Here is an 18,440-nt window from a genome sequence, read left to right on the forward strand (position 1 = left end):
TCAGTAAAAAATAAGCCCTGCAGCCAAACTCAAGCAGGCTGACTTAATGTTTACCCCCTTCCTTGGACATAAAATACTCTGGAATACAGCAGCCACTTCAATGCGTTCTCCCCCAAAATTGCAATCAAAGGAATCAGCCTGAAGGTCGCTGGTGAAATCACTGGTCTGCAGAGAATGTTTAACTCACTGCCGCCACAGTGGAAAAGACCATGTCTCCCCTGTTGTGGTAAATATAATGGTTTTATCCTTTCTATAAAACCAGTTTTCTTTATTGTCTTTGGCGTATAAGGGATCTTTATTTGTATTAGTGAAGCATTGGCAACCTTTTTCCAACTACACACATTTTACGACACTGGAAGACTAAGCAATGCTGTCAAATATCAGCTCAGTTAAAAATAAATTCACTGTGATTGTCAAGTCTCTGTATTAGTTTCACAGATGGCACTTGCCAGAATAAACAAACCCACACATACGCACAGAAACACTTTGGCCAGAATTGATTAATTTACTTTCTAAGATGTTTTTCTGTTGTGCACCAAGAAATTACAGTTAGTGTGGTAACTGTCTACAACAACAATTCAGTACTCCCATCACAGTGTGTAAATTGCTCTTGGACATGCTGTAACGCAGGGATTGTCACTGATGTGACACCAGCCCTCAGACCTGTCCCATTATGTTCCAAGCTTTGACTCAGTTGGCATGAACTTATCTCAGATGTCCCATTAAAGGGCTTTCTTGTTCTGAATAACAGTGCTGTCATAAATATCACTTTTGGATACAAACTCTTTTGTTCAAATTCATGTAATATTCCCTCTCAGCTCAAAACAAAGAAAAGTATAAATAATACAAATGTGTTGGTCATTGTAATGATGGCCTGTGGGACCTTATTGTCTCTATCAAAATGGAGATTTTTACAACAGTGACTTAAAAAAAGACAAATACTGTTTTTCCCAAACACGCTGTTTGAGCTTTCTAATAACAGCAGCCATTAAGGAGCTTCACTTATGGTGTGCATCTGGCAGTGAAAATGACCTAAAATATGTCATTAAAGCAACATTGGAATTTTTCGTATACTGGTATAATGATGCCGCCTTTACCAAACCGAGAACAATTTAACACCCAATGTAATATTTGAGCCGAGACAGGTAAACAAAGGAATATTGATTCAAATGTGTTAACAACAGTGGGGTAAGAAAAGGAACTGTTTTAACTTGCTTTTCTATCTTGAAAAAGCTATACTGTATTATTAAAGCACTTTCCAAGCAGAACTATGATTACTGGTGTTTTCCTAATTCATTAAACACGTCTTATCTGTGCTGTCTTATCTTACTGAATTAAAGAGCAGCGTGACTTTGACTTAACCTAATTAACTTTCTCGATACATTTCCCATTTATCTCCTTTTATGTTATGCCCTGCAGCAATCTGGACACAGACAAGCTATCAGGTTGGTGGGGAAGTGCATTGTCTGATTTATTAAACCACATTACTTTTATTTATGTAGAGCTGCTGTATTTAAGATAAAGCAACTTCAGAGATTGTCTTATTTGTGTATCCATATTCTTAAGGATTTAGTAGCACAGAAAATCTTTACAGCAATAGTTTGACATTTTGAAAAAAGGTTGGTATCACTATTCTCGTCCAACTCAAAAATATGGGGATTTCCCAAAATGTCTACTTCTTGCTGAAGTCCTCTCTGTTCTTAGATTTTGTTGGGGTGAAATAAGTATTGTAATGTGCTAGAAACAACATCATAACCGACATTCATCTGAGACACTGTTATAATCTGTAAATAATGAGAAAAAAACCTGGCACATATCTATTGCCCTGTTTTTTTATCATCTTAAAAATGCATGTGGGTCAAATAGCCTGTATAAAGTGAAGAAATAGGGCATGGAACTGTAAATAACATTAGTACCCAGAATAACATATCTGCATAATTTATTGAACAGAAATAGCTTGTTTTCCATCTGACGTCAATAGAAATTGAAGGTCTTCCATGAAGTGTGAGTTTCTGATAGGCTTACAATTCAGGGAAATAACGTAATTAAATCTAAGTAAGAAGAGTGAAAAAGGTGCTGCTGATCCATTAATCTCACGTCTCTCCGTACTCTTTGGTTAAATGAATGAGTTTATCCATCATTTGGTTATATCTGCATTTAAATAATTCTTTATTGCACCTGTCCCCAACTGTAGACAGTATCCATTTCATGTCATGAGGAGCATTGAGTGTTATTGGTGCACAGGCATGTCAACTTTATATGCATTTAAACAACTTGTTTATATTACTAAATATGGATATTTTTATTTCCCATCTTTTAAATATACTCGTGACCTTTTTCTTATAACAGGGTTAGTGTGTTGTGTTTGTCTCCAACTTTCAGAATCAACTTTTGATTGTCATGATATGAATGACATTTACAGCTTGTTTCCTATTTCCTATTAGATTATTTCTCTCAGCATCTGGGGGAGTATCTGAATGTACTTTCAGCTCTTGAGAGCCTGAATGTTTCCATTCTAAAGGCTATGGATAAAACTAAAGAGGTAAGTTTTGCATTATGTGAATTTGACCTTAATCAAGTTTGAAAGCACATGCTGAGTGAATATAAGTAGGCTATGATATGAAACTGGCACAAACACACACACACACACGCAAAACTGGTTGAGTTACTGTAACTTCGTAACAAGAATGGGACCATTGGGAAACAGCTAGCAGGCAATCTGCTAATCGACCCAATAAAGCTCACTAGTTATCTTTTTCATTTGTTTAAATACTACATACAAAGACACAACATGTTAATTAGCACAATAATTAGGCAGATTTTGTTTCGACAGAGACAGGATAGCTGTTTCCCCTGGTTTGCAGTTACCTGCTAAGCTAAGCTAACATTCTGGTAGAGGTTGCCTCATATTTACATAGACTGTCTAAAGTTACTGCAGAGCTATGAGAGTTATATCGGAATGATGGCTCAAAAAATAATATGGCTAATAATCATATTTTCCACAGTTTTTCACAGTTGGTCCAGAGTTTGAGATAATCACTTGTCGGCTTTTTATTATTTTCTAAACAAAAGCCCAAATAAACCTAACATTTCGCTCCCCAGTCCATGCATTATTTAATTGCAGTTAAACAGATATTGTGAAATTGCCTTAATTCTTTTTAGGTTCCAACCTTGATTCAAGGATTTGAATTGTAATACTACAGTAAAAATTAGTGCTTGTTAATCAACAATAGGAGAGGAGATGTCTGCTGAATAATTGTGCATCCTCTCTTAGTTAGACCCCTTTGTTCCTCTGATTTGGATCTTTGTTGAAGGAAGTGGGAAAATTCCTTAAAGGATTTTGAAATAGCTAGTTGGCAGCTGTGGTCCATCACAGTGTGCTCTTGACTGCTAATTCCATGATGCATTTCCACTAGGGGCTACTTGTCAATTTGATTTTGGACACAGAGAGCTGTGCTGCTACTTCATTAGCACATTGCATGCAAAGACTCCTTTAAGAGTGCATAATCATAGTTCTGTTTAGGGATGCAAGCAACAATTATGGCACCTATTAAAGTCCTTCCACCTTGGAATTTGGATATGAGGTACTGAATAATGCATGTGTTCAAAGAATGAATTAGCCCATTTAATTGCCGCTGTCTCACAGGTCACAACTACATGGCACTGTTTTCGAGAAATGTCTTGTCTCTGAATTGCTTTTTATTCCTTGTTGCCTCTAACTGTGCATTATGGGAATGAACCTGTCCTCCTGTGTGTCACTCTGTCTCTCTCAGGAGTACCTGGGTTCCAGTGTGTTGGGCCAGTTTGTCACCAGGTTCATGCTAAGAGAGACATCCAGTCAGCTTCTGTCTCTACAGAGGTCCCTGCAGTGTGCCATGGAGGCTGTTGAAGAGCAGAGCAGCCCTGCACCGTTAGTACTGAACAATTACGCTGTATTATGTGTTACTTTTACATATTTTAACACATTCTTTCTTTTATAACATAGCCTCAAACTATTCTTCCTCACTCTGATTAAGGCCCTTCACTGAAATGCATTTGTGAACTAAAGAGGATTCTTGGCTAACATTTGGTTGCAAGGTAACAGTTATGTATCAGAACAAAATATTTACTTTCAGTGCAAAAGCACATTGAGTTATTGTGATAGAATTGTGCAACACAAACACATTGGTTTCCTTTAACCATGCCCATCTTTCTAGAACTGTTACCATCAACATGGTGTCTGTAACAAGGTGCTTCGACTTAAACAGCTGAACAAAACAACAATCTCACCCATAGGGGATTTTGCAGACCAGTTAAGTTAATGGGTTTTATTCGTAAATACACTCACAACCTTCCTGTTGGCATGAAATCTCCTCAGCATTTTCGTCCTTTGACTTTTTGAATTATTACTTTATTTGAGTTTATTTCTAGGCTTTTACCCATTACAATACAAACATTTGATTGATATTTTCTCAGCCAGATCTTAAACAATGATGTTCTTCTGGCTTGAGAAACATCAGCCTGCAGGTTAACATTTGGAAGCAAAGATGAAAAAAGCCTCGCTGTGGTTAAGGAAGTTTTAGTAGGGCGCATGATGTTGCTGAGGCCTGATGGAGAGATTTGTCATTACATTTAAGGCAAATTAATCTATAGCTTTATACCACAATCAGTCAAGAAAAATGCTACACTTAATATATTATTCTTTTACAACCTATTATTGAAAATCCTGCAAGAAAGCAGCCCTGTAATGCACATCTGCACAACCTCTATCCCATTAAAAATGAAACTGTTGTCAGTGAAGTCAGCACTGGTCTTCGCCAAAAGGAAATTCTTCTAATCAGTGCCACATCAAAAGCCCCTCTGTTTGTAACACAGAACTTATTATCTGCTCCATTCTAACAGTTATTCAACCAGTTGCCTCACTAATAGGCAGGCTGCTTGAAATTCAGTATTACTGTCAAAGATCCTAGTGCTTTCATTCAAATGTAAAAAGAGCTCATAGAAAAGAAAACTAAACTTTAAATTGCTGTAACCAATTCCACTTATTATTGCCATGGAAAACTGTGTTTTTGTCCTGAGCATTGTAGTTCATCAAAAACCTCAGCATTTATTTGATGCAGTACTTCAATCAATTCAATGCAGAGTATGATCAAAGAGAAACAATCCATCAACAGCATTTAATAAGTAAAAATCTATCTTTCCACGGGTCAATGTCATAACAAATGGCTTTTAAACAGTTTCAACTGACTGCTTACATTTTAAATAACAAGGATGCTTTCTGTGGCTAGCTTACTTGGCAGCTTGCAGCTGGATTTGTCTGTTCAACTGCATCAGGGCACAGCTCTCCTCTCTCCCCTCTGGGTAGCACACTGGTATTATTGGAAATAATGTAGTGATTATAGCCAAGGTGAATTATTGAGAAGGGACTGGGGGAGGCAGAGGAGAAGCAGTATGAGAAAAAAATGATATTGGTGGCATTGAAATACAGAACAAGTGAGTCATGGAGAAAGGCATGGCAAATAAAGATGAATACAAAAATTGAATGAATGCCAGAATGGTGCTGAATGTCCAAGATGAGTAGAAAAAAAAGGACAGAGGGGGTGTAAAGAAAGGCATGATCAGGATCTTTTTGGCCACAAATAAATACTTGTGCAACCGGGTATAGACTCTGGGAAGAGAAAGAGGGAGTGTGTTAGGTGGGGCTGAATAAGAGACATGGTGTATTGAGTTGGCAACAAACAGCTTATTTTCTCTCCTCTGCTTCCCTGCAGTGGACGTAAGGCTGTTGCAGTGGCCTTTGGGTTCCAGGCTGTTCTCAGCATGAGAACCTCCTAGCAGTGTGCTCCCTCTGCGCTGTCAACGTGACACTGTGCGCGCATACAAGCACACACACACACACACACACACAATAACACAATAAAAGGATGTAGAAAGATGCACACTAACAAGAACAAACTATGTGTGTTTGTGTGTGTCTGAATATTTGATTGTGTAAGTGCAGGGGTCTATCCCACTGTCTTAAATCTCTCTCTCTCTCTGAGACATTAACCTACCACAGTGTTGACTTTATCAATTATTGATGAATTAATGCATCCTTCCTTACCTTGCTCCTTACCTTCTATATATCTTCTATCAATAATTCCATTTCCATTCCCGTGTGACTACTTGGGTCTGCCATATCTTCTTCGTGGTTTATTTTTTCCACGTACCCCGCTGACAGATGCTGTCTCTCTCTCTCTGATGTTTTTGTCTCTGCGGGCCTGCACTGTGTCATGGCAGGAGAGAGGTAAAGGCACCGGAGCTGACGGCAGTTCAGAGGAATGGCCGGAGGTGTGGTCGCAGGATCCAAAATAACCTGTCCTTGTCCCCCTCAGATCCCTGCTCCAACATCTTGACCACTGGTATGTGGAATATCACAGAATATTTAATATTTCTTTCCTAATCAACCTCAACAAATTGCTCGAACCCCAAAGCTTACTTATAGCATTACAATTGAACTTGAAAAATTAGTTGAGACATTGTTAAAAATTTCTCATTTGTATCTCTTCAACTTGAGCCCCCCTTTTTTTTTACTGAAGATGTAATCTTTTAATAAATGTGACTTGTTTTTTAAAAGCTGCAAAAATATAGTTTCCTTGGGAATTGTTGTTTTTTAACAAACATTCCTCCAACAAGAGTAAATAAGGCATGTGCTGCCAACAACTTGATAGGCAAGAATTTATGGCAGCAGGATGGTTTATGTGGGATTGACTCAAAATAAACTTCAGTGTACATTTTTATCATGAAGATGTCAACCAGTGCATCTGTGTTTCTCACAGATTTTTAAAACCCCAACTCCAAATGATATGCCGTTTTTTTTTCCTACAGACAATTCTGTAATGTTAAGCTTTATTTTGTCTTCTTTACTTATTCTGATAGACTGAGCATGAGATATTGATATATTAAAGATATCGTTATTTTCCATTTCTAGTTTTGCTCTCTTTTTCTGCCCTCAACTGATGTCTGGTCTCTTGACTTCAATTGAATATTAAAACATTTATATTGCTTTTGGCCAATCTGATGATTTAGTACTGTTTTGTCTCCAGGTGTGTGCATGGAAGATGGAGAAAACTGGTGCTCTCAAGTCAACAGGCTGCAGCTGCTGCTGGACAAACTGGAGTGTCAGGTGTGTAACTGTTTCTGTATATATTTTGAAGAAGGATGCTAATCAAATCTGACAGATTAGGCAAATATGATCATCAATATTTCCCTCACAGATGCAAATGAAAATGTTTGCATAACTTTCAACATTAACTGTATTAATTGCGTCAAACTAATAATACAATAACAAAGGCTATGTGTTTCGAGAACCAGCACCTTATCGTGGTGGAGAGGTTTGTGTGCTCCGATGAACCTGGGGGCTGTGTTGTCTGGAATATTGTATTCCTGGTAGGGTCTCCCATGGCAAATTGGTCTCAGGTAAGGGGCCAGACTAAGATTGGTTCAAAAGACCTCATGAAAAACTAACTTGAAAGTGAGGATACCCGGCCCGGAGGAAGCCCGGGGTTCCCTTCTGGAGCCAGGCCCAGAAGGAGGACTCGTCGGCAAGCCTCTGGTGGCCTGGCTTGCCATGGAGCCCGGCCGAGCACAGCCGAAAAAGCAACGTGGGTAACACCTCCGCTTCCCCGTCCCGCGGGCCCACCACCTACGGGAAACACCAATGGGGTCGTGTGCGCTGCCAGAAGGGTGGCAGTGAAAGCAGAGGGTCTCGACAGACCAGACCCGGGCGGCAGAAGTTGGCTTTGGGGACGTGGAACGTCACCTCTCTCGGGGGGAAGGAGCCGGAGCTTGTGCGGGAGGTGGAGCATTACCAGTTGGATCTGGTGGGGCTCACCTCTACGCACAGCGTCGACTCTGGAGTTCTCCGGAGTTGCCCAAGGTGTGAGGCGCCGCGGGTGTGGGGATACTCACAAGCCCCCGGTTGAATGTTTCTTTTTGGAGTTTACCCCAGTGGACAAGAGGGTCGCCTCCCTACGCCTGCGGGTTATGGGGGGGGAAAACTCTGACTGTTGTGTGTGTTTATGCACCAAACAGCAGTTCAGAGTATTCGGCCTTCTTGGAGACCCTGAAAGAAGTCCTGTATGGGGCTCCTGAAGGGGACTCCTTAGTCTTGCTGGGAGACGTCAACGCACACATGGGCAATGATGGAGACACTTGGAGGGGCGTGATTGGGACGAACGGCCCCCCTGATCTGAACCGGAGTGGTGGTTTGTTACTGGACTTCTGTGCTAGTCATGGATTGGCCATAACAAACACCATGTTCGAACATAAGGATGCTCAGAAGTGTACATGGTGCCAGAGCACCCTAGGCAGAAGGTCCATGATCGATTTTGTTATCGTATCATCAGACCTGAGGCCACATGTTTTGGACACTTGGGTGAAGAGAGGGGCATAGTTGTCAACTGATTACCATCTGGTGGTGAGTTGGGTCGAATGGCGGGGGAAGCCTCTGGACAGACCTGGTAAGCCCAAACGTATAGTGCGGGTGAACTGGGAACATCTGGAGGAGTCCCAAGTCCAGGAGGCATTCAACTCACACCTCCGGCAGAGCTTTTCAGGCATCCCTGTGGAGGCTGGGGACATTGAACCTGAGTGGGCGGTGTTCAAAGCCTCTATTGCTGAAGCTGCAGCGGGGAGCTGTGGTCTCAAGGTCTTAGGTGCCTCAAGCGCCGGTAACCCTCGAACCTCCTGGTGGACACCGGTGGTCAGGGAAGCCGTCCGACTGAAGAAGGAGGGGGAAGCAGGGAACCATCCAAGCTGTGTACAGTAAGGATGGGACGGTGTTGACCTCAACTGATAGGGTGTTAGGGCAGTGGAAGGAACACATTGAGGAACTCCTGAACCCGACAACTCCGCCTTCTATGTTAGAGGCGGAGTTGAAGAATAAAGGGGGATCAACTCCAATCTCATGGGGGGGAAGTAACTGAGGTAATTTAACAACTCAACAGTGACAAAGCCCCTGGGGTGGATGAGATCCGCCCAGAAATGTTGAATTCTCTGGGTGTTGAGGGACTGTCATGGTTGACACGTCTCATCAACATTGCAGTACCGAAGGAGTGGCAGACCGGGGTGGTGGTTCCCCTTTTTGAAAAGGGGGATCAGAGGGTTTGTGCCAATTACAGAGGCATCACATTACTCAGCCTCCCCGGGAAAGTTTACTCTAAGGTGCTGGAAAGAAGGGAACCAGATTGAGGAGGAACAATGCGGATTTCGTCTTGGTCGTGGAACGACGGACCAGCTTTTTACTCTCGCGAGGATCCTGGAGGGGGCCTGGGAGTACGCTCATCCGGTATACATGTGCTTTGTGGATTTGGAGAAGGCGTATGACCGGGTTCCCAGGGAGATACTGTGGGAGGTGCTGCGGGAGTATGGGATGAGGGGGTCTGTACTCAGGGCCATCCAATCTCTGTACTCCCAAAGCGAAAGCTGTGTCCGGGTCCTCGGTAGCACGTCGGACCGATTTCCGTTTGTGATATTCATGCACAGGATTTCGAGGCGTAGTCGGGGGGGAGGGGGTCTGTACTCACTAGATCGGTTTGCGGCCGAGTGTGAAGCGGCTGGGATTAGGATCAGCACTTTCAAATCTGAGGCCATGGTTCTCAGCAGGAAACCGATGGACTGTCCCCTCCAGGTAGGAAATGAGGCTTTAACCCAAGTGAAGGAGATCAAGTATCTCGGTGTCTTGTTCTCGAGTGAGGGAGCATTGGAGCGTGAGATGGGCCAGAGAATCGGAGCAGCGGGAGCGGTACTGCCGTCGCTTTACCGCACCGTTGTGACGAAAAGAGAGCTGAACCAGAAGGCAAAGCTCTCTGTCTAACGGGCCATCTTCGTTCCTACCCTCACCTATGGTCATGAAGGATGGGTCATGACCGAAAGAACGAGATCGCGGATAAAAGCGGCCGAAATGGGATTTCTCCACAGAGTGGCTGGCATCTCCCTTAGGGATAAGGTGAGAAGTTCAGTCATTCAGGAGGGAGTCGGAGTTGAACCGCTGCTCCTTCGAGTTGAAAGGAGCCAGTTGAGGTGGTTCGGGCACCTTTTTATTTTTTATTTTACCTTTATTTTACCAGGCAGATCATTAAGAACAAGTTCTTATTTACAAAGATGGCCTGACATAAAACAAAAATAGGTGACACTTAAAAAACATACAAAGACATAGAAAACAAGGATTGGTTATACAAAATCATTAAAACCATTAAATCAGCGGGCCTAGGTGCACAAATGGGAGACTGAGCTGAAGGATTAGACGGAGGGGAAACACTTGCAGGGATCAGTGAGATGGTGTGAGATGGAGTGTTTGAAGGCCGGAATGGAAATGAAAGTGACCAGGTTGAGGTGTGTTTGTAGTGCGTTCCAGTCTGTGGCAGCAGCTGACTGGAATGATGCAAGGCCGAGTGAGGATCTAGTTTGAGGGGTTGTTAGCAGGATGCGAAGAGAGGACCGAGTGTTATATGTGGTAGGTAGACGATGCAGCAGGCGGGACAAATAGGGGGGTGTCTGATGAAGGATGGTCTTGTAAATGAGAGTGAGCCAGTGAATATGACGACGAGTATGAAGCGATGGCCAATTTACCAGAGAGTAAAGACTGCAGTGATGAGTATTTAGGGGGGCGTTTGTGGCAAAACGGATGGCAGAGTGATAGAGTGTGTCCAGTTTAGCAAGAGTGCCCTTAGAGGCAGTTCTATAGATAGTGTCACCGAAATCAAGTGTGGGGAGAATAGTCATTTTTATAAGCGTGAGTTTAGAAGAGGAAGTGAAAGAGTGGCGGTGGCGGTAAAGGAAACCAAGTTTAGCCCGCACCTTAGACTGTAACTGGGAGATGTGATGTGAAAAACATATTGTAGTGTCTAACCAGATACCCAGGTATTTGTAGGTGGAGACTTGCTCCAAGATTGCCCCCTCACAGGTGGAGATGTTTAAGGGAGACGGAGAGGGTACACCCTTCCGATGAAACCACATGGCTTTTGTCTTAGTTGTGTTGAGTGACAGTTTCAGTTGTGTAAAGGCATGTTGTACCTGGAGAAAGCTATCCTGGAGCGTGGATTGGACAGAGGAGGGAGAAGGACCAGAGGCATATAAGATGGTGTCATCGGCATAAAGGTGAATGAGTGAATTGCCAGCAGCTAGGGGAATGTTATTGATATAGATGGAAAACAGTGATGGGCCAAGTATAGAACCTTGAGGAACACCCTTTGTGACAGAGAGGGAGTGAGAGAGTGAGTTATCGAACCTTACGCGTTGCACCCGGTGAGATAGATAGTGAGAGAACCAAGCCAGCGAGTGACCTATGACCCCAATACTACTCAGCCTGCTGATGAGGGTGGGATGGTCAACAGTGTCAAAGGCCTTTGCAAGGTCAATGAAAATAGCAGCACAATGTTGTTTGGTGTCTAGCGTGGATGTAATGTCATTTAATACCTTTAAAGTGGCTGTTGTGCACCCATACCCAGCGCGGAACCCAGACTGTGCGTCAGAGAGTATACCAAAAGTATTAAGATAGTTAGTGAGCTGATTGTTCACAAGCTTCTCAAATACCTTGGACACACAGGGCAGGATGGAGATGGGTCTGTAGCTATTTGGATCTGACTGCTCACCACCTTTAAACAAGGGCAGGACTATGGCTTCTTTCCAGTCAAAGGGTATTTCAGCCGTATGGAATGAGTGATTGAAGAGTTTGGTTATGGGTGCTGCAATGATGGGAGCTGCAGTTTTAATAAAAAATGCGGGAAGGTTGTCAGACCCAGCTGATTTTTTGGGGTCTAGAGCAGACAGTTCCTTTAAAACCTCCCCCTCTGTAAGAGGCCGAAAGGAGAAGCTGTGTGTGGGAGGGTGCAGGTGTGGGGGGCTTAGAAGACTATGGGCTGTGGAAGGCGATATAGTAGGGCCTTTGGACAGTGTGTTCTCAAAGACAAAGCCAGACTTTACAAAGTGACTATTGAAAGTATCTGCCATTGCAGTCTTATCTGAGATGACAAGATCATTGACTTTGAGTGAAACAGGCATGGCTGAGGGCTTGTTCTGAAGTTTTCTTACTGTTTTCCAGAAAGCATTGGGATCGGAGCTACATTGTGTGAATTGAGCCTTGAAGTAACCAGATTTGGCCTGGCGTACGGCTTGTGTAGCCTTATTGCGGAGTTGCCGGAATTTGAGGAAGTCTGTGGGAGACTTTGATAGACGGGCTTTTCTCCATGCAGCATTCTTTTGATGGAGAAGAGATGTGAGCTCTTGTGTGAACCAGGGGCTGTGACGATTTTTCAACCGTTGTTTCTTGAGGGGGGCATGCTTATTGACCACAGCACTAAGCTGGTCTTTGAACAGAGACCACGCATCATTCACAGAGGGAACCAGGCTGACTCTGTGCCAGTTAATATTGGCCAGGTCATGGAGGAAAGCTTGGGTGTTAAAATGCTTTAGACAGCGCTTAATGCTGATGGTAATGGGCTGTTTGGTGGAGATGTTTTTGCGAATGCAGGCTATAAAACAGTGGTCACTGAGGTCGCTGCAGAACACACCAGATTGATACATATGGGGAGTGTTAGTAAGAATTACATCCAGCAAGGTAGCTTTCTCCGGACAGTTGGAGTTGAGCCTGGTTGGTTGGGTGATAATTTGCTGGAGATTAAGGGAGTCTAACTGCTGTATGACTTTCTCAGGAGGCCTAAGCATGTCCCAATTGAGATCACCAAGCAGAACAAGCTCAGACTTAGTGAAAGGTGCCAGTGCTCTACTAAGAGCCTCAAGAGTACATGCAGGGGCTGAGGGGGGGCGATAACAGCCGGCCACTGTAATACAAAAATTATTCGATAGCCTTATCTGAATGATCAAGAGATCAAACTGTTTCGGAATAGACTTGGCAAGTACCACTGAGCAGTGTAGTTGTTCTTTAGAGTAGATTGCTACTCCTCCACCTTTAGATGATCTGTCTTGGCGGAATAGATTATAGCCATTAATGTTGGTATCAGGATAGGAGACAGAATTACGGAGCCATGTCTCAGTCAGGACAAGGACATGGGGATTGGAGGATTCCACCCAGACTTTAAGTTGGTCCATTTTTGGCACCAAGCTTCTTATATTTACATGCAGAAAACCCATATTGTTTCTAACACAAAAATCATGGAAACAGAGATCATGTGACTGAAAACCATTGAGGGGGGGAACAGTATCAAAAGGACCAGGGTTGACATGAACATTACCAGAGATTATGAGTAGTAACACAATCAGAGCACGGCAAAGGGAGGATGAGTCATTGTGTTTACATTTGTCAAGTGTAGGAAGATTAGAAGGTAAAATAATCATATTGCTGAGAAGACTCATAACATAACATGAAGACAGAGGAGGAATAGTAATGTTTACAATTGATGGTGACCCCAGAGACAGTGTAAACAGCAGGGAAGCCAAGTCTCTATTATAGATGTTGACTGAGTCAGTTTGATGGTCAGGCAAATGAGGGGGGTCGAAGAATATCAACTTCCCCATGTGCGCAACTGATGAGGGGGGCGAGACAGTAAGGAGGAAAGCAAGGAGAAGGAGGACATTGAATAGTTTGAGGCAGGCCATGCTAGGTTCGAGGAAAAAAGTTGCTGCTAACAGTTAGCACAGTTAGCTGGATAAGTTAGGTCACACTCACCCACAAGTTGTATATCCACAGTCACGGACTTGTTAGTCCATAGTCTACATGAGTGTTAGCAAGTAACCACCAGAAACATTAGCAGGCACTGGTGAGCAGATAGCAGGCAGAGGCTGGCTAGATTAGCTGGCAGGGAATGTGGATAGCTAACCAAGGGGCTAGCAGGCTAATTAATCAAAGGGATAGCAGGCAAGCAGGCTAATTAACCAAAGGGCCAGCAAGCAAGCAGGCTAGGCAGGGTAAGAGGAGTACATGACGCATGGGACAGCAATGAATCAGCAGATGGGGTTTCCACAGAGCAGTGTAGCAGAACGCCATAGGCAGCAAGCAGCAGTGAAGCAGCAGATAGAATTACCACACTACGGATGCCACCTGGGCGCCTCCCTAGGGAGCTGTTCCAGGCACGTCCAGCTGGGGAGAGACCAAGGGGTAGACCTAGGACCAGGTGGAGGGATTATATCTCTTCGCTGGCCTGGGAGCGTCTTGGAATCCCCCAGTCAGAGCTGGTTGATGTGGCCAGGGAAAGAGAAGTTTGGGGCTCTCTGCTGGAGCTGTTACCTCCGCGACCCTGACGGAAAAGCGGGTGAAGATGGATGAATGGAAGGATGTGTTTGTAGTGAAGTCATAGGCATTCCAGTAAAATAAGAAGTTCAGAATAAATTATGTAAAGAATATGGTAACACCTAATGCATTACAATCTTTGATATTGTTGTGCATATCATTTATTATGTGTTGACTACAAAGCTGTGCTACAAACACATGGATGGACACATGGATTTCACATGAATGGTTCAATGTTTGTCTGTGAAAAGGTGTCAGTTTGGTGCTTGAATGGTTTCAGCTGTATAAAAAACGACAGCCTCTTTGAACAGACCTTTTATGTATTTTCAGTTGTTTAGATGCATCAACTAGATTAAATATTATACATTTCTACTCAACTTTGCACTGCCAGCATAATTCAGATTGGTTTGTGGGAACAAAGGAGCAGGGTGCATTTACAACATGCACTTCTCTACCCCTTATTTCTCATTCCATTCTTGCTACCACATCTCAAATCCTCTATGACACTCTCGGCAACCTCTTTTGCTCAATCTCATTTCTCTCTGTCTGTTCTTTCCTTTATTAACTCCCGTTATTCCCATCTTTTGATGTTCATTCTTCCTCCCCTTCAGTCTCTCCCAAACCATTTTTTCTGTCTCCAGCCCTGGCTCCTTTCCAACCAACAGGGACTCAGAGTGCAATATCAAAGCAATTCATAATCTGCAGGATGTGCAGAGTGCAATATCTACCCTCACACTTCAACTTCACCACCATCACACACACCTTCTGTCCATCTCGCTGCCTTTCTCTTCTCTCTAAAATGCAACAGAATTAGTTTTATGCCTCAAAGGTTATGTTGTACAAACATAGATACACAAGAACCATAACCTCCAGAATGCATCTTTTTTATTGTATTCGCTGTATTTCATTTTTCATGAAATCATACTTTTGAAGACTGGGTGCTGAAGGATATGGTTAAAGTAAACACATCATGAGTTGTGAGTTATATGTTTTTTGTTTTTTTTCTTATAAAGTCCATCTTTAATCTCCTCTCTTTAGTGTGGCTTTGGCTGACATTATCCCATCATTCCCTCTCCCTCCTTTTATTTATAGCTATACGAAATACAGTGGCATTATTGAATGAATGAATGAATGGATGTAACCTTTATAGCCCCTGAGGGAATCTGTCTTGCACGACGGCCTTTGAAAAATGTCAAATCACATACATTAACTCATCAGATATTATATAGAACAGCAAAAAAAATGTTATAGGTTATTTTCATGGCCCATGCTTCATCCTTCCATAAAGTTCCATTAAAATCAGGCCAGTGCTTTTTCTGCAATCCGGCTGACAAAACATAGCCTCCTTGTTGCAGGTAATTATTCAATACAATACAAATTAAATATGCATAACCAAAACTTTTAGTAGTTACCAAACAACTATTTCCTATATAAGACATTGTAATGTATTGTATATGGTACATAAAATGAAGTCAGAAAAAAACAACCATCGGATTCATTATCTAATTTGTTCATCATTTAAATTCATTTGAATTTGTCTGCCTTATTAATTGATATTGACAATTTCCTTATGTCCATACAAAAGGAGTCTAAAACCTTACATTGCCATTGTAAAGTTAAAAAGATATACCACTACAGAGTGCTGTCCAATTTTTATTATACCATTTTGAGTCCTCGAACCCTTATGCAGTCAAGCTCTAGCAGGTGCAAGAGTTTAGTTCCTCAGGGTTCAGAGCTGAAGGCCTCAGAGTCGACTTTGGGATTTGGCTCTGTGTGCCCCTCTGGCTAGCCAATGGCTTATAAAGTCTTCCCGACCGATGGTGTTGTTGATATAACGTATCTGCCTCCTTTGGTTTACCACTGTTAGCTCTGTCAGCTCTCATGCCGTTGCACTGTTCATACTGCTAGCCTGGTTAGCTGTTAGATGCCGATTCAGCCATAGCCATGTTGAGAGCCGTGTGGAAGCAACCCCTCAGTGCTCTGAACTCCATGGAAACCTTTAGATCAGATAGAGTAAAGGGTTTTATAAAATAATATGCCTATACTCCTGGCACCACTGACCTTTCTTTCCTGAATTTAACAGAGCCAAGAATTTCTTCTGCATCACTCATATTTATTATCTTCTTGTTTCAGGGTCCAAAGTTGGAGCCACTAAAAGAGGATACGCTGGCCAGCACGTACAAATCTGTAAGTCCGAACTGACATAAGAATATTTCCTGGAATACTCACCGGAGTCAAGAAGCAGTGACTAAATATTTTGTTTTGTTGCAGGAATTATTGAGCAGATTTCATTGTTCAGTAGTATCATATGATTTCATGACAATCAGCAGATTTAATGACGAGAGGGTTTTCACACACAGGGAATTTGCCTTGGTGAAAAACAATAAATACAAAATAAAAGATTTTAAAAAAGAACCGCAGAAATAAAACCAAAAGATAATTGTTAATAATTCAAATAATTATGTGTTTGCTATAATAATAATAAAGAAAAAAACGGTTACATTATATCAGATAAATGAGCTGGAGAATTTGTGTAGGAATGTGCAGACATTCACAGTGAACAGTAAATACTGAGATAAGGAGCTGCTTTTTTTGTCCACACCGACATTTAAAAGACAGCACTCGATAGCAATCAAACATCTTTGCATTGTAATGATGTAACACTTCTCTGTCTGAGTCTACGACAGCAAAGTTATCTTTGTCTGAATGTATAGTGGTTTGATTGCAATGATTGTACATGAATGTACAAATCAAGAAGCGTACATACATAGAAAGAACTCAAGGCAGTGCATAATTCCTGATTAAAACTGTGTTTTAACGCAGTCATACTTAGCCTTTTCTCCTTTTACAACATTATCCCTACATATATCTTTATAAAAAACAAGGAGAGGACAGACATAGTTGAGGCAATGCCACTCACAATGACACTGATAAGATAGCAATATGATTTTATTACAGAGCATATCCCCATATCTAATTCCCCTTTAACTACATATTTAACTTGTGGTTCTATCCATTAACACCCTGCTACTCTCTTGTATTCACCTTATGATTGTGTACACCTCCATTATTAAAGTATGTTCCAAAAACTGACAGCATATAATTGTGAAACTATTCTCATCTGCACTAAGCAATTTATTCTCTTTTGATGATAAAATTGATTTTATCATCCAGTTTGTTTACCTCCCCATTTTATATCTCAAGCAGCATCTCTGTTTCTTTCACCAAATAAATGATACCAACGTTTCATGTTTTTGGGCACATGTATATTGCGTCTGTTAAAATCGATATTTGACAAGCCTCAAAGTAAAAGGGTCGGTTTGTGTTCAACAGGCTCACCTTAAAACACAAGAGAGTAAATAAAAATTGGTCTGAGTGGTCGCACACAGGCCAAAGAAAATGCTGACTCATAATGCACTTGAGTGGTGGAAATGGAGTGAAATCTCCCACAGAGAGGAGAGAGTGCCAGTAACCTTTGTAAGGTGTGACAGTTATATAAAAGTATTTATAACAGGAATAGTAAAGTAAATGTCTGTTTTACGTTGAAAAGAAGGAAAATTGTAGAAAGAACATAGCTTTTTTTGTCTGTGTCTTTTTCAATTTATAAAAAATATTTCAAAAATAAAACCCAAAGTAAACAAATATTGAAAAGTAGACTATCCTTGTGACAAAAAGCTCTAGCCGATTTGTTTCGGAAGGATCTGTCGTAAAAATTTCTGCCACCAAACGCTTGACCCTAATATCATTTTGTTTGCTTCTCCGAACACTCAGAAAAAGGATTTTTTACAGGCAGAAAGATGTTCAATGTCTAGTCTTTACAGCGAGATCTGTGTTTTTTTTTCAACCCTCCTCTCTTGTTCGTTTCTGCCCCCTTACTTTGTTGTTCCCTGTTAAATTTGACCAGTCGTTTTGAACTGCTCTTACATTAACACAAAAAACATTAATCATCACCAAATTTAAGCTGTAAATAATGTCTCAGACTACTGGTTTAGATGAATAACTGCAGTGATATAGAAAGAATAGACACTGAAATTATATTCCAAAATGAACATTCATCTTATCTTCATCTGATGGATGGACATAATCTATAGGGTTACCCATTCAATTCCCATGGCGGTCCTTTTTGACCGGGAACATCTTACAGTAAGTCCAACAAAGTCGACTAACTAAAGGCAGTCAAATGTAAAACAGAATATTTATGATTGATAAGAGTAGTAAATCACTCAGATTTGAC

The 18,440-nt window shown here is 41.8% G+C and overlaps 1 protein-coding gene across 1 annotated transcript in view; it reads left to right on the top strand.

Annotated features, from left to right (window-relative positions):
• Window positions 1-18,440, top strand: part of necab3 (N-terminal EF-hand calcium binding protein 3) — a 38,824-nt gene that overhangs the window by 14,642 nt on the left and 5,742 nt on the right. Inside the window, exons 4-9 of the mRNA XM_063910005.1 lie at window positions 1,420-1,445; window positions 2,445-2,542; window positions 3,774-3,910; window positions 6,259-6,380; window positions 7,065-7,144; window positions 16,340-16,393. Coding sequence (XP_063766075.1) covers window positions 1,420-1,445; window positions 2,445-2,542; window positions 3,774-3,910; window positions 6,259-6,380; window positions 7,065-7,144; window positions 16,340-16,393 — 517 coding nt within the window. The remainder of the gene's footprint in view (window positions 1-1,419; window positions 1,446-2,444; window positions 2,543-3,773; window positions 3,911-6,258; window positions 6,381-7,064; window positions 7,145-16,339; window positions 16,394-18,440) is intronic.

This window comes from Eleginops maclovinus, chromosome 20, assembly GCF_036324505.1.
Source record: "Eleginops maclovinus isolate JMC-PN-2008 ecotype Puerto Natales chromosome 20, JC_Emac_rtc_rv5, whole genome shotgun sequence".
NCBI classification, from domain to species: domain Eukaryota; kingdom Metazoa; phylum Chordata; class Actinopteri; order Perciformes; family Eleginopidae; genus Eleginops; species Eleginops maclovinus.